This window comes from Lampetra planeri, chromosome 2 (genome assembly GCF_965212315.1).
Source record: "Lampetra planeri chromosome 2, kcLamPlan1.2.h2, whole genome shotgun sequence".
NCBI lineage: Eukaryota > Metazoa > Chordata > Hyperoartia > Petromyzontiformes > Petromyzontidae > Lampetra > Lampetra planeri.
Window position 1 is genome coordinate 4104746 of NC_136108.1, and position 15719 is coordinate 4120464.

The 15719-nt window shown below is 41.8% G+C and overlaps 1 protein-coding gene across 1 annotated transcript; it reads right to left on the reverse strand.

The window, feature by feature from the left end:
• Positions 1-1731: 1731 nt before the first annotated feature.
• On the reverse strand, positions 1732-11312 carry TMEM101 (transmembrane protein 101). The gene is made up of 4 exons (XM_078604411.1): positions 11125-11312; positions 9725-9905; positions 8424-8570; positions 1732-4009 (listed from the first exon to the last, which is right to left on the reverse strand). Exons 1-4 carry the CDS (start codon positions 11253-11255, stop codon positions 3701-3703), a joined length of 768 nt encoding a protein of 255 aa, XP_078460537.1. The 5' UTR covers positions 11256-11312; the 3' UTR covers positions 1732-3700.
• Positions 11313-15719: the final 4407 nt, after the last annotated feature.

Here is a 15719-nt window from a genome sequence, read left to right on the forward strand (position 1 = left end):
CATTATTCCGTGTGTTCTTCGGTTCCTAACGAAGCTCAAGCACGTGAAGCACAACGTCAGACAACATGCCGAACAACACGCGATAGAACCTAAAAGGACGTCAAGAGAGTAGCAAAAAAAACGTACGCAGCAGTACGTATGCATTTATTCAGTAATGTTTTATTTCAATAGCTATGCCAGTTTCCGTGTGCATCCTCCTCTAGGCGTTGTCTATGTTCCGTCGTTTCATGTTCCTCCCCCCAAATGCCACCGTCAACGCGAGCCGCATCTCGGTTAAGCATTCTGGCGAACATTCTTAAAATGACTGCACGAATGAACGAAAACAGAAGAGCAAGTCGAAACAAAACAGCCATCGCCCCCCCCCCATTCCAGATGAAATATATGGAACAGCATTTATAAAATTGATAAATCACATATGAAGGCGACGTATGCATGTTGAACTTCTTTCGCACCGTGCGTAGTCAACTGTCCTAGTCAGAGGTGCAAGGCTACGTAAGCCCTACCACTTTAAAATGGAAGGCTTTTAATTATGTAAATTATGCAATTGCACGTGATGTAAGGTGCAAGTAAAATATTGTGGAGGAGGACACCTTCAGGATTAGATCACTCAGGTAAATACACTTATCACGCAGAAAATATCACATTTATCCAACACAAAACAAGTTTTCAATGGCTTTTTGGTCTCAGAAATCATATAAGTACCCACAAAGGATTAAATTAGGTGCGGTCATGCTATTGCAACATGTAATAAGCAGACTGCAGTTCACTGCAGTAGTGGCTGTTGAGCAATTGCATTTTATGATGACACATTCAGCTTCCAAACCGTTCCTACGCTTTTGGTGCAAGATCTACAAAATGCAGCATTGTGCTTTTGCAAACCCTGGCACAGAGCTTGTATTTAACATGGCGTTACACACATTGCCACCACTCTATTGCAAAGACCTTATTTGACAACTGTAAGATATTCAGAAGAGATATATTGATGTGAATAACTGTGGTATGTCACTGGAGTGGTTATGAGGTGATACTAACGCACCATTATATTCGTAACAATGGGTTGCGTCATTTGCATGTTTACTGACGAAATACATTGGAGAAAAAAAACTTTAAAACATCGCAAAAATGTGTTTTATTGAACGTGGATCGTGTTTAAAATGAGAACAGAGAGAGGGTAGCACCCAGATCAGGGTATGCAAATTAGAGACAGTCTAAGGAGAGTGGGCTTTGGCAGGGCACAATACTATGAAGGATAAACATATTCCTGCGGAGGGAGCTGGTAGGAACGTTGGGTTGCTCGGTCAATGTCCAGGGTCAACGGCGGCGTGGTGTATTCCGCAAATATGCCCGACTGTGAGGGCGGGCACAAGCCGGCGTGAGTAGGTTAAACGTTGAGTTTTATAAGGGCACCACGGGGTGACCAGCCCCTCCCCACCCCTCCCACCCCGCCCCACCCAGCCCCTCCCTCCCCACCCAGCCCCTCCCTGCACGACGGACACAATAATCCCCTGTGGGCTGGTGTAACCAGGAGGTTCCTACCAGTATAATGGCAGTCAACAGAGAACATGCTCGATAGTATGACAACTGTAGAGATGGAGCAATGGGATCAATCCATGGGCAGGAGATGGATTGTGGCATCAGAAAACCGCCAGGGATGTTGACAGCATGGGCAGGCCTTCACTAAGCAGTGAATAGACAATGGATGATGGAAGATGATGAAATATAAAGCTCACATTTCTTAAAAATAACAAACTTTATTCACTAAATATTTCATGCGCAACAATTTCGAGCAAATGTACATCACCCGCTTCCTTAATAATATTAACACAGGCAATTTTAATGTACGAGTAGAAATGTCATGAGCATACTGTAAAAATGGTGAAGGAAACATTTAAATGCAACAAGTTACGTAGCACTCAAAACTACATCATAGCTGACAGCAGCAGCCAAGACATGGTAAGAATGTTCATTGCATTCCCATAATTTGAATCGCATAAATGGATTTATCCATAACAGGTTGCGAAACAAAAACGTAAGCTACATTATTCTACACCTTTGTAAAGCATGTGAACCAATTTTATTCCATATTTCATTAAATTTAAATAGCCACATCAACCCAAGAGGCCATGTCACAATTAGGAATTTCCAGTGTTTTGTTCTAGATCTCTTGCATATGTGTGTGCAAATACCATTTATAGTCAAATCAGGTAATACCACAGTAGCACAGTGATACGATTAATGGCAAGATACATGTTTGAAACAGTTCAACTAAAACCTCATGATTGAACAGGCCTGACAACCAGGATAGATAATAATGTGATGCCAGTGCATGAACATTAATGAAGGGAAGACAAGGCCATAAAATAGCCTCACTACGATAGCATGATACAGGGGTGGTAACTCGAGTCATGCTGATGGCTGGAACTGTGCGTATGATGCGAGTTTACTGCTTTGCCGTGATGTTGTTCACTCAAGTGTTGCTGGGAAATCCTTTGCCAGTTCGACATGTAGGGGACAATGTAAATGATATGTGGCAGTAGGAGACGAAACAATGTGAAGCTTTCCAAGAAGAAAACTTCATTCAACACAATTAACTACAGCATGCATAAATGTAATCGTTTTCGATCTGTATTCATTTGTACAAACAATGTGAAGGTTTCTGCAGTATTAATTAGTTTAAACACCAATTATTTTTAATTAACACATTTCTCAAGGATTGCCATGCACCCCACTGCATATGTATAACAGCCTTTTTTGTTGTGCTTGTACAATCAATTGTTTCCTGCTAAGCTTAATTTAAAATAGCAGGCATGCATTAATTATATTTAGACATATTGTGTAATGTGAATTTAGAAAAAAAATCTCCAATACAAATTTTTTATCAACCCTATTTACAAGCATGGCTTAAAGGGTAACAAACATTTAAATATGAATTTGCAACAAAAACATTGCCAGGATTTCATATCTGTAAACACGAGTAAAAAAAATCCCAAACACAATTCAAACTGGCAGGTTAACTCTGAAATTGCTGTGCTCCAGAACATGCATTTTTTGCCAGGTGAAGCAAAACTTTTAATTAAATAAATAGATACACAATTGTGAATGAGAACACGAAGGCAGATGTATAGGCCAATAAGCTCAACATCAATTTCAACTATTACATCCAAACAAAAGTGCCACCTTATTCAGGGCTGCTCTGATAGCCTATTACCCACAATATTAGTGTACTATATATTTTTTATGTTTGGACGGCAAGTTTTATGCTTGGGCTTGTACAACCACTACCACTTGTCAATTATGGGACTACATTCTGGGCAGCGGAGGGGAATGCACCAAAAATGCATTGTTGTACTGTAGTTGTATGCGCCCTCATCTATGCTTCTCGCCCTTTGCCAACCCACATTGACCAGCGTGAAGCATGGCCAAATAACCTCCCATGACCCATACGGTGTGGTGGGAAGCACTCAACCAGAAGTGGATTGACAAAAGGCCATATGTGTACAAAACGGTCAAAACACTCCCTTTTACAAAAAATGTTGAACACAGTAACATGAACACATTTTGGCTTGCAATGATTGTCTCTTTTATTGTATGTTCAGCACACTTAATGCCACGAGCGTAAATGTGCAGCAAGAAAACTAAATTAGATATTTGTCATTACACGACGGCACATGAGTGAGGCAGCTGGAGTGATTGGAGTCTCCTATCCATCTGTGGCCAGCAGCAACATGGCACCTAGGATGGCTACATTTTGGCCGACAAGACGCAACTGCAGCCAGAATTCCACTTTGCGCAGACTGTGCCAGTAGGACAGGTTCCCGTCGGTGAGCAGTGTGAGAATGGGCAGTAGGATGGCCAGTAGCTGGGCAGCACGGCGCACGTATTTCCCAGACAAGAAGGCCAGCGCCAGGACACCGTAGAGGAGAAAGAATGCCTGCAGCACCAGCTCACCACCAGCGATGTGTGCAAGGTAAGCTCCCTGGTCCTCCTTGCTGTACTGCAGCGAGTAGGCCTGAGTGAGAGCACGCGGATTTCACGTGAGCAGGGTGAGAGTGATAGAGCAGAAGACAAATAATGCCAATGATTAACGGTGGATTTTGGACTGTAACTAATGCGTTGGGGAAACAAAAACGATTTTAACAGCTAAATTCAGTTATGTGCCCTTATGGACCAGTTGCATTCGCACGGCTTATGATGTATTTCTAAATGAAGAATAACGTCAATAATTATTTAATGTTTAACAGCAACTACGAGATTAGTTAAAACACACATCTAAGCACGTGCAAAATTAAACGTGGGAATACAGGTAGTCCTCTACTTACGATGAAGATGCGTTACGACGACCCCATCGTAAGTCAAAAATATCGTAAGTCGAAGATGGCCTAGCCTACCCAGGAGTCTTAAAGAATGGTGATAATATAGCAAAACAGAGCAATTTACAGTACCGTACTGTATAAACTATATACTGTATGTATTTATTAATTACTATACTATATTGCACAGTACAATGTAAAGTAAAAAAACAAGGAAAATTCTTAGCCTACCGATATTTACTGCAATTTAATAGAAAGTTTTTTTCAGGAAACAATCCTATCTGCATCACACAAGGCGAGAGATGCGTACATCCTGGCAGCGTCCCAACGTACAGTATCGTACCTCGTACGCTGCTGCATTTACCTGCCGCGCAAAATTGAAAATATTTTACAATTTTGTCGTATCACTATCGCCATCGTAAGATCGTCGAAATATCATAAGTCAGACCATCGTAACTCGGGGACTATCTGTATATAGCAAATGTGAACAAGTGACAACCAACAGCAGTACACTTGAGTGAGGTCACTGGTAATGGCGGCTGCTACAAGTGCGAGGATAATAATTTCACATGAAGAGGAATAAATTGGCCAGGTTAAGAAATAGCGTTTGAGACGAGGATGAGAATAGTTAACACGAATGCAACAGCATTGAGAGGCACTCAACCATATCATAGTGGAAAGAAACGAAGCAGATATGCAATCAACGATGTTTTTTTCACCAAAACTCTACATATCTGATTACAGACTTCAGATAAAAAATACTATGCGGGAATAGTTGGCAAGTGCTCCAATGAAATAACACGATGAATAAAATACTAAACATTTGAGACAGGGCAACTCCCCCACTGCACTAAAGTAAAATGTACCTGTCAACATGGCTATATGTGTACATATTTTAACACAAACTGATACGAAATTGTTTGCCATTGTGGTCAGTAAGTTTATTGGGTTAGTTGAAAAATGTAAAATAATTAGGGGCGTTTGCACAAATGATATCTGACTGTGAGGCTGCAAATAAAGTCTGAGCACAGTGTTGCCCATTAATTTACTGCATCACCTTACCACTATAACACACGACTGGAAGACGATTGCAAAATACACCTGCCACTGTCAGCAGGAGTCCAGCAGGCTCAGCGCAATCTCGAAGAGCTGAAACAGCCCTTTGTGTAACCTGATCTTGAACTGTAAAGCAGCTTCATCCATTAAAACTCTTGTTGGCACACACCCTGATTCCTACAGTATTTCCTTGAGCCCCAAGCAAATTTAAGCAAGTGTATTTAAATAGGAATGAATGTATCATTTAAAGATCACACGTAGCGATATTTAACAAGAAACGTGTTCCTATACAAGAGTGTCGATACAAAAGAACAAGTGTTTATTGCAGTTTGGGGCCACTAACAACAACAAGTGCATCAGTTTTAACCGTGCCATTCCTGCGTACTCGTAATAATGCACGTTCATCTACAATGCATTGCCTGGTAACCAGGGTACACGTTCAGAGCTCTGCACCTGCCCTGTATTTTGTGGACAGATTTGCATTGGTCAGTCAACATATATGATAGACCTTCGTAAGTTACCATAAAACTCCAGACAACTGGCTGATACATTCAATACAGGTTTTGTTTGTTACTGCCTATCCTGTCCAATTTGAGCATAAATATAGGTTTAACCCCACTGGCAGACCAAATGATTTGTGCACACACGATTCAATTGCGTGTGGCTTGAGCTCCAAAATTATCACACTATGAATGGATGCAACATTACACCCCTCATGCACAATACACTTAAGACCTATGAGCTACCACAAGCAGATTTCAAAGTGTTTCCATGGATAAACGAGTTCAGCAGAAGCCAAGTAAACGTGAACTTATTTTCAATATTGAAGTAGGACAATTTTTGATTTGTAACTTTATATAAAAATGTAATTTATTTCATGACAGCAATATAATGAAGACAATTGGGCAAGGCTAAGGTATCATACCATTTTTTAGCAATGATAAAAATGGGATGTCTAACAATACAATTTTTATGAAAAAAATATCCATCAGTCAGATTTCAATTTAGATTGAGCATTTAATTATAGAAAAAGAGGAAAATGTTCCACTCAACAAGAGTATGCAGAATATATCATGACAAGGGAAATTATCTGAGAGTACAATTCCATGAATAATTTAGCTGTTAACTGTCAAAAGCTCCTTTATATAGACTTTACCTTTCAGGCATTCTGTGAACAATTAATGAACCCAGCCATATATTTCAGAGTTTGAACATTGAAATGGCTTCCCTGCAGTCAGATGAAAACAGCGTTTTATATATATTTTCTTGGTGCAATCATGCACTTTCAAAGAATATATGACTTTCAAAAGAACACAATTTTTAATTAATTTAAAACATTACACAATATAACACAATGCAGAGTCAAATATTTTCAAATGTACAAGTAGAAACTGTAAAGACACCTAAAATGTGTAACTTCTCTAACACCCTGATTAAAGCTAGATATCTATTTATATTGATTCAATAGAACCTCAACGCGAGTGTCAAAGGTAACTGTCATATATATAAGTAGATTTCCATTAATTTATCTTCGTGCTGTGAATAAATGTTTGTATGTTCAATTTACCCATTTATTCGGTGGTTGTACTGCAAATAAGGTGACATATTCGTTGACGCATCTAACATTAATTAGAGGTGAATGCTACACAAATGCACGGCATGGCACAACAGCAGTTGGCAACCACAGCTCACAATGCAAACCTTGTGGATCCAGTGCAGTGATAAACAATGTACTAGTCACATCCAACACAAAAATTACATTCCTTGCTCCGAATGCAGTCACCTTGGTCCTCTGCAAACCCCTGCTAACAATTTTACTTTACAGACCACTCAATTAAGATTGCAGCCATCTTGGGATCCAGAAAGCTCTGGTTGGGAGCATCTGGTAAAGCCAAATTTTATCCATAATACAGATTTTTTTTGGGGTTAGATCCGCGCAAATTCTGGCTGTCGCCTGTTGAAGCTAGTTGCAATTATTGGCGAAACGTCGTACTCAGATTATAAATGTTGTGGATTGGCTCTCCAACACACCGGTGTGCTGTACTAGTAACGAATTTGCCTGTTCTGTTTAAGTGAAAAACCTTACTAATTGGCTGTGTCGGGTGGTGGCGGGTTTAATGACACATTTAGATATTTTACGCGATCTAACCCAAAAAAAAACCTGCATTATGGATATTGGTCGCGAAAGTCTACGTGCCAAATTTCATATTAGCAAGATTAATATATGTGCCGCTTATACAAACTAATATTTAGAGTTGCAATGCATCGTACTGAACTGTATGCAACTGTGCAAAGGGAAGTAACAGCGGTTTCGAAGCCACAGGTATGACTGAGCATGTCATGATGACTCAAGGGCTGTTTAGTGTATCAGGTTACACGTGCACACCTGCACCACAGTATGCGCATTTGACATTTAAAGAAATCTTTTGTCCGATTTGTTGACCAGTGCAGCAAAAACATTTTTTCATACTGTATTATGTCCCATCTATGTTCCCCCCTTCTTCAACCCATACTGACCAGCATGGTTGAAATATCATCGAATGACCTGCATGGCATGGGGAAGCCCTCACCCAGCAGAAGATTGACATATACGGTAATTTGGCAATCATGTTTGAAATAAAAAGTTAAGTTTAATGGTTCAGTAGATGGCACCAGCACATATAAACACTATCATCAGCTATCACAAAAATAAAAAAGGAAGCTTATGACAGACCTGACAAACTGGTTGTCTTCCCACGAGCATGGCAACTCATTAGCTTGGAGAAATTTCACAACAAGCTACATCGGTTTCTAGTCTGCCAACATGAACCACATAGCTGGAAATTACACAAGACATTAGACTAACTGTACATATTATAGTACTGGTGGCAACTTTAAATTAAATCATATTTAAAACTGATGGTTGGTCGATACATTGCATGTGATCATTAAATGCGTTTTCCCAGAGGACAGACCTTTTTAAAGAAATCTCCACAGCTGGTAGCATTGGTGTAAACTTTGAACGGGTACTTTCTGAGGTACCAGTCGTGTCAATGTTCGCATGTGCAAGATTCCCACCTGGCAGATGAGGTAGATGCCAAGGAAGACTTGGCCTATCGTCTGAAGAGACCTGGCTCGGGCCTTTTGGCGGTAAGGCTCCCCAGCACCGCTGGCCAGCACCAGGAAACCTCCCACTGACGCCACTGTCCGAGAGTACATCCTTACCTGTAATCCACAAGGCAAACACAACCTTTCCGTTTAAAAACATCAAGTTCAACGCACGCCGTGTGTATTCTGATGCAAGAGTCACTCACAATGTATACACTTTCTAAAATTCAAGTTTACATTAAAAAAATATGTAGAACGAGGCTTTCTCGGTAATATGTTCTGCAATGAACATATGTTGCAATAATAAATATGGATATTTATACACGGATTATATTGGTACACACCATCAATTTAATGAAAAACTGCACGAGGCTGACTAGGAGAAAAGTTATGAGTTATTGTAATCAAGTTTGCACCATTCCAATCAACAGTGTTGGCTGTGCATGAGCTTTAAATATATTTAAATCCATTGATAACCAATTGAGGCAAAAAAATAAGCAATTAATTTTGTGAATATAAATAAATATCTGGGTAAAATTATTTACAGAGCAATTTCCTCCAAGCTTGACTGCCCATTGAAAAATTCAATTTCATCTTCGAATCTGTGTGGTTATGGCATAAAGCAAGTTTGGAACCTCAACAATATTAAGTGCACATCCATTCAAATAAGGATTTTAATAGTTATAGGGAAACAGTACAGCAATCACTTCCTTTTTGCAGAACTAGGTGAGAGCCCATTGTTAGACAATGTATTTCACAATGCATACGTGGATGCAAGGCTTAAGCCACTGTATGGAAATCCCAATTAATAAACAGGTGCTCCACATCTAGTTCAGAACACATTAGTCGTGATCACAGTTGCCGGTGAGCGTTGGAATGCTTGACAGTTTGAATAGACGCGGAACTAGATGGCAATGCTGTGAATTCTTACCAGCAAAAAAAAACCGTGGTAAAGTCGACTTTTAAAATCTTGACATAAGCAAGACGAGGATAAATTTAGTTGAGTGCTAGTGTGCTGGCTTATGTTGTACATGTTTAAAATGTTTCATGATAAAATACATTATTTTAATAAATAACAACCTAACCCAGTCACCACTACAATGAGCTCTAACCGAATCTAGAAAAGTGAAATGGGTCCTCACATAGTTCATTTTGGAAAAGTAAGAGTTCTATACTGTTGTGTACATAGCATATGCGCAGTATGCTTAAATGTGAAACAGTATATACAACTGTATGTGTGGCGAGTGTGATATGCTAACATATTTCCCCACCTTGAGCCACTCTCCATAGAGAACCTGCCCACTAATGTGGGCTGCATAGGCACTGAAGGCGATCTGCAGCGCAGCCCCCAATGCAAACCATCGCCGCTTCACTCCAAATGACATGAAGCTGGCACACAGCACAGCCACTCCCAGGTCCACATAGAGCAATGGCACTGTCAGATCTGGCTTCCTGATAAAGAAAACAGAACACCATTGTTATTTCACGTGGTCAAATCGCTTTATTGTACACAAAGTGGATGATTAGTGCAGTTGCAATGGGACAGAACAGTTGCTAACCCTAACCATAGCCATACTTAGTTTGGCTACAAATTGGGTTAAGGCGGTTAACCTACTTAATTGAATGTACTTAAAGAAATTCCCATTGAAATACATTTTACACTACAATGAAGATTATTGCTTGTACACTCTTCAAACTTAAAATTTTGGGTAATGTCACCAGCACGCAATATCCTACTTCTGCAAATGCTTTCAAAGTTTAAAAGTACAATTTTAACACCAGACAAAAGGTTTTGGAAACCATCCTAAAAGTAATTGTCATTGGTGGCAAATGACTACTTGGCTCCTTGTGTACTAACACAATGTCCTAAAAATCAGCCACCATAATTGATAACCATAAACAAGTGGTGTAGTATGCCTACGTCAACATCCGTAGATTATGTATGCCTCCTATGCAAGTCTGCTAATTCTGCAAGATGTCTCCAGACAACAGAGAAAACCTTACAGATCTCAATTAAAGTCCTCGAGATTCGTAACATATGACCGATTGCTTTGCCAAAAATCTGTCCAATAACCTTTAAGGAATGCAATAACCCTGCATACCAAAATTATGCGTGGTTATAAGGGCTGATGACCAATGATCATGCGGAGTGACAGGCAAAGTGAATGGACCTTCTAGAGAAGAAGAGACGGGGCGATTAATCAGCCGGTTATACATCTCAAGAGCGTAAAAGATTTGGCTAAAACTTATGAAGGCCTTTGCTGTGGAGATTAACCACGAAGCCGCGTGACGCTGACACAAGATGGCAACGGGCGATACAATCGTGTTCGTCCCCATCGCTCGGGTAACAAAAGAGGATTGACTCCCGGCTGATTAACGAAAAGGGGGTCTCGGTATCCAGAGGTTAAAAAAAAACCCTCTGATAGCCACGTGCAACCACCCCACCAACCAACCAATCACGAGCCGAGATAGCGAGCGGGGGGGGGGGCGTGTCTAAGGACGCGCACGCGGTCCAATCGGACGTGGGCACTTGAAGCTCCATTGGGTACACTTTGCAAAAGCGCCTCGTGCGCTTATTAACGCTATTCAACATGGGGCGGCGCGCGGCGTTCAATGGGGTTTTGGGTGGGGGGGGGAGCTCTCGTCTCGGGAGCACCGCCCGCGTATATACCTCTTGCTGTCGGCGCGCTCGGCGAACAGCATGAGCATGCTGAAGCAGTTCCAGAAGGGGAAGCGCGTGAGCACGATGGCGCCGAAGCGCATGAGGGCCGCGTTCACGCGAAGCCGCGTTAGCGCCGCCATCGCTGCTGCTGCTGCTGCCGCCGCCTCCGCCTCGAAAACCGGTGACGTGGATCCGTGACGTCATCGCGCGCGCGGGCGTCCTCGGATGGCCATGGCAACGGAAGCGAAGCACGTGACGCACCCCCGCCCACACCGCCCCGCCCCACCCCGTGTCCACCTCCAACATCCTCCTCCACATTCTTGTTCGGGAGGCGTGCAATGTCTTGTGTAAAACAAGGAGAGATACCATTTATATAAATATATTATAGCAAATATATTTAAAAAAAATTGTACGAGCACAAATAAAAAAAACCGCAATGTCCCGTCTGTTTTGAAAGGACAATGTCCGAAACGTCGCGAACTTTATATATATATTTTATCTATTAAGGTTGTTTTGTATGTGCTTACGCTCAGATATCAATCGGCCATGTGGTGGCTCAGCGGTAGGGTGAAGCGGCTCAAATTCGAAACGAGGTTCCGAGTTGAAATGCTGGACGGGGGTTATCAGCCCATCATCCCACTCTCCGACACAATAATGATTGAGTACCACTTGGTAAAGAAAGTCAACAGTGGTTTGCCCTGTGGACAGACTCGCGTATCATACATGTGATTGTTTCACCACTTGCTCAGGGTTATGAACGGGAGATGAGATAATTTGAGCAGGTGATCACTTTGACTTTTGACTGCCTACTTACTGCGAACGCAAAATGTTTGTCAATAGACATCAAGTGACTTCAAGTCTGGTTGAACTATAATAGAATAAAACAAATGATTAAAATGTCTCCCCAGCTACCACCTAAGTTCCCTCCAAGGCTGCTCACACTTTACAGCCAGTAAACACATTCCTGCGGAGGCAGATGGTAGGAGCGTTGGGTTGCTCGGTCAATGGCCAGGGTCAACGGCGGCGTGGTGTATTCCGCAAATATGCCCGACTGTGAGGGCGGGCACAAGCCGGCGTGAGTAGGTTAAACGTTGAGTTTTATAAGGGCACCACGGGGTGACCAGCCCCTCCCCACCCAGCCCCACCCCTCCCACCCCCCACCCAGCCCCATCCTCCCCACCCAGCCCCTCCCCACCCTCCCCACCCAGCCCCTCCCCACCCAGCCCCTCCCCTCTCCACCCAGCCCCACCCAGATTATTGTGACGGACACAATAATCCCCTGTGGGCTGGTGTAACCAGGAGGTTCCTACCAGTATAAGCACCTCTCTCTTTGATCTGACTGCTGGCGACACTAAATCTCACGCCATGCACTGGTCAAAATGACGCATTGCCCACCTTAAAATCTTGAGAGGTCCCCCCAAGCCTTTAAAACGTAAAATAACTTCTCATAACAGTGGTTATCTTCCCCTTACACTCGGTCTGTCCTCATAAGACCAACCTTTTAATCACAATGCCACAACCCAACATTGTACAACCCCACTGCCCTGTCTGATATTATTTGCTAAGATTATGTAGCTAAAGGCCAATTTTATAAAGTAACATATAGTTACGTGAAAGCTAGTTAGCGAGGTGAAAGTTAGTTAGTTTAGACAGTACTGTAGTACGTACATACAAATTGGTCTTGTAAATCAGTGCAAGGTGACGCTTATTAACATGTCAAGTTTGTCTGTAACCTGATTAATCCAAACCATTCAAAAGGTTACCATAATGTACAACACAAGGCAGCAAGATGCTCAGTCAACGTTCAACACTTTCTGGTAAAGTATCACTTGTGATTTGAAAAGAATGCTACATGTTTAAACAAGACCCTCATGATTTAAGTTACAGGATTTGGCAGTCATGCCCTAAAGGCAAACTGGCATAGGTCGCCTTATACAAGATGTATAAAGCAATATAAGGTGAGATTATATACCTAATGCCCCCAGCAAGACATTGAATATCTATATACTGTAGTGAGCACAACGTTTGAAGCTCATTGACGCATCTGTTTACATAACACTTTGCTTATCAAACGTTTGATGTGTTTGGCATACATAAAAACATCATGTACTTTCTTACGCGATGTAATTTTACTCCAGTATATTCTTTCCGTCTCAACAAGGACACAAACACGACTGTACTAAAGAAAATTTAAAGGTGACCCGATGCAAGACCTCTGAGAACCCCCCGTTTCCCTCACTGCTATTCCACTCCAGGTTTTTAAATCCTTTATATTAAGTTCGCTTGCTTGCTTACAACCGTGCAAATCTTTCGGTCGTTTTTTAACCCACTTCCCGTGATCCAATCGAGCTGACATTTTCCACACAGACTCGTTGTGCGTGAAAATTAATGTTCGTGAAATTTTTTTTTCAAAATTTTACACTTTTTAGGACAAAAATATTATATTTAATTACCAATTGCTTAATGGTGCAATGCAATCATCTGACCCATAGGTGGCAGCCATCTCAAGCCAGAGGACGAGAGGACTCTAGCCGCCACGCATATAAAGGATTTATAGTGAAAAACTTTGTTTTTACGGGTTAATTTGTTTTTAGTTGTCCATAGAGGACCTTGGCTGGGTTTCTGGAGTGGGGGGGGGGGGGTCATCGTGCAGATGAGTGAGCCACAGGGTGAGTGGTGGGGTAGCAGAAGAAGCGATGAGTGGAAGGCGGAGAAGCATATCGCATACGTGGATGATCCCAGAGAGTTGAAATGATCACATGTTAGGTAGACAGAGGGCAGGGTGAGTGGACGAGTAGAAGGGCAGAGGACAGGATGAGTAAAAGGGTGTATATTTTGGGTCAGAATAATGTGAGTGTCGGTGTAGCTTCTAGGCATGTCGATAAAAAAAAACATTTAGTACTACAGTAAAAACAACCCTAAACATTCGTTCATGGCATATGCTAAGAAGAAGGGCTATTGTCCAAAACGTCGCTTATCACTGTATATATATTTATTTTAAGGCAGTTTCATTGACGAATGTGTGTAGTATGCAGTGGCGGCTCCTGCAAAATCTCTCAGGGGGGGCAAATGTCTGGATGATTGATAAGGATAAGGTCCACCCATGCAATGGATAAATTAACAGCTTAAGCATGTAAAGGCAACTTCACTTCTTTAATATTAATGAAAAATAAAGTGACTCTTACAATACATCTTGTTTGTTTCTATACAGTGATACCTCGGTTCACGAATGCTTCGGTTCACGAACAACTCGGTTCACGAACAGAAAATTTCATAAAAATATGCTCCGTTCACGAACTCCGCTTCGGTTCACGAACAGGAGCCGCAGCCATTTTTATGCTAATTCCAGGCTGTCACGTGGTCGTGACTTCCTGAGGAAGATCGTGGAGAGAAGCAGAGACACAGAAAGAAGTACTGTGAGTACTGTGAAGACACTTTCAGTGACTTTTTGATTTTTGGTGTGCTTTTTAGCACATACAGTACTGTACTACTGTACAATACTGTACTTACTGTATTGTACAGTTCACCCGTTTGAGTGCTTACTCTCTCCCACCCGCCTCCCACCTGCCTTCCTCCATGCCAGAAGTCATCTCAAGCAAGGTTAGTGTTCTCTCTTTATACATGACTATACTGTACAGTACTACAGTAATGTGTATTGTCATTTGTTTCATATTTTTGTGTTTCAAAAACCAAAAAAAAGGTCAGAACGGATTAACCGGATTTACATTGAACCTTATGGGAAAATGTGCCTCGGTTCACGACCAATTCGGTTCACGACCAGAGTCAGTTCACGAATTAAGTTCGTGAACCGAGGTATCACTGTACTCACTATTATTACAATCCACTCAGTTTCTTTTATTAAAGATTCCACTAGGTGGCGACAAATAATATTTTTGGATGAAACGTGCTTACGTGTGATGACGTAAGCACGTTAGTGCGAGCCCTCCCGGAAGCCATAGAGAATGCATTGCAGCGCCCGCCGTTCGAAAAAAAACATCTTTGAATGTAAGTCTATGGGACCACTCGGGGCGATTCTTAGCCGGAGGGAAATCGCCCAAAAAGAGGCGGTACTCCACAGAACGCAGCATGACGCTGATTGGACTATATCCAGAGGCACAGTAGCGGCTAGCGTGACTCTGTGGTTGAATGACATTGGTGGTGCGTCGCCCAATCGCCCTAATGAAGAAACCGCCCCTGGTAGTATGTGTTATATGTAGTATAATGTATGTGATTGGTGTATGGGAATCCTGTAGATTCGACATGCACGAAGACCAAAAATATTCTTTTGAAAGGAATGGTGAACCTGAACTCGCAATTCAACGGAATTGTGAAAGGGGGGGGGGGGGTGAATGGTTAACAAGAAAGTAAATCACAAAGACACAGTTTCACAAGCATATGTTACTGGGTTTCCAAGTCACGTTTCTATGCAAATACATTCCGTCTACTCCGATTAAAGTTATTCGAACAATCGGCAGGACGGTTAGATATGTGCAACAAAAAATGCATCCTATTCGCAAAGAAATTAAACATACGACCCGTATATTGTGTCGAGTATTCAGGATGCAGCGAGCAAATGTTAATGTAATTCTAAATATCCTACAATT

Excerpts from the sequence above, each read along its gene's own strand:
- TMEM101 (XM_078604411.1), bottom strand. The coding sequence starts at position 11,255 with ATGGCGGCGCTAACGCGGCTTCGCGTGAACGCGGCCCTCATGCGCTTC. Across the intron at positions 9,906-11,124 it reads GAGCGCGCCGACAGCAAGAG|GAAGCCAGATCTGACAGTGC; the intron begins GTATATACGCGG and ends TTTCTTTATCAG. Across the intron at positions 8,571-9,724 it reads TCTATGGAGAGTGGCTCAAG|GTAAGGATGTACTCTCGGAC; the intron begins GTGGGGAAATAT and ends TGTGGATTACAG.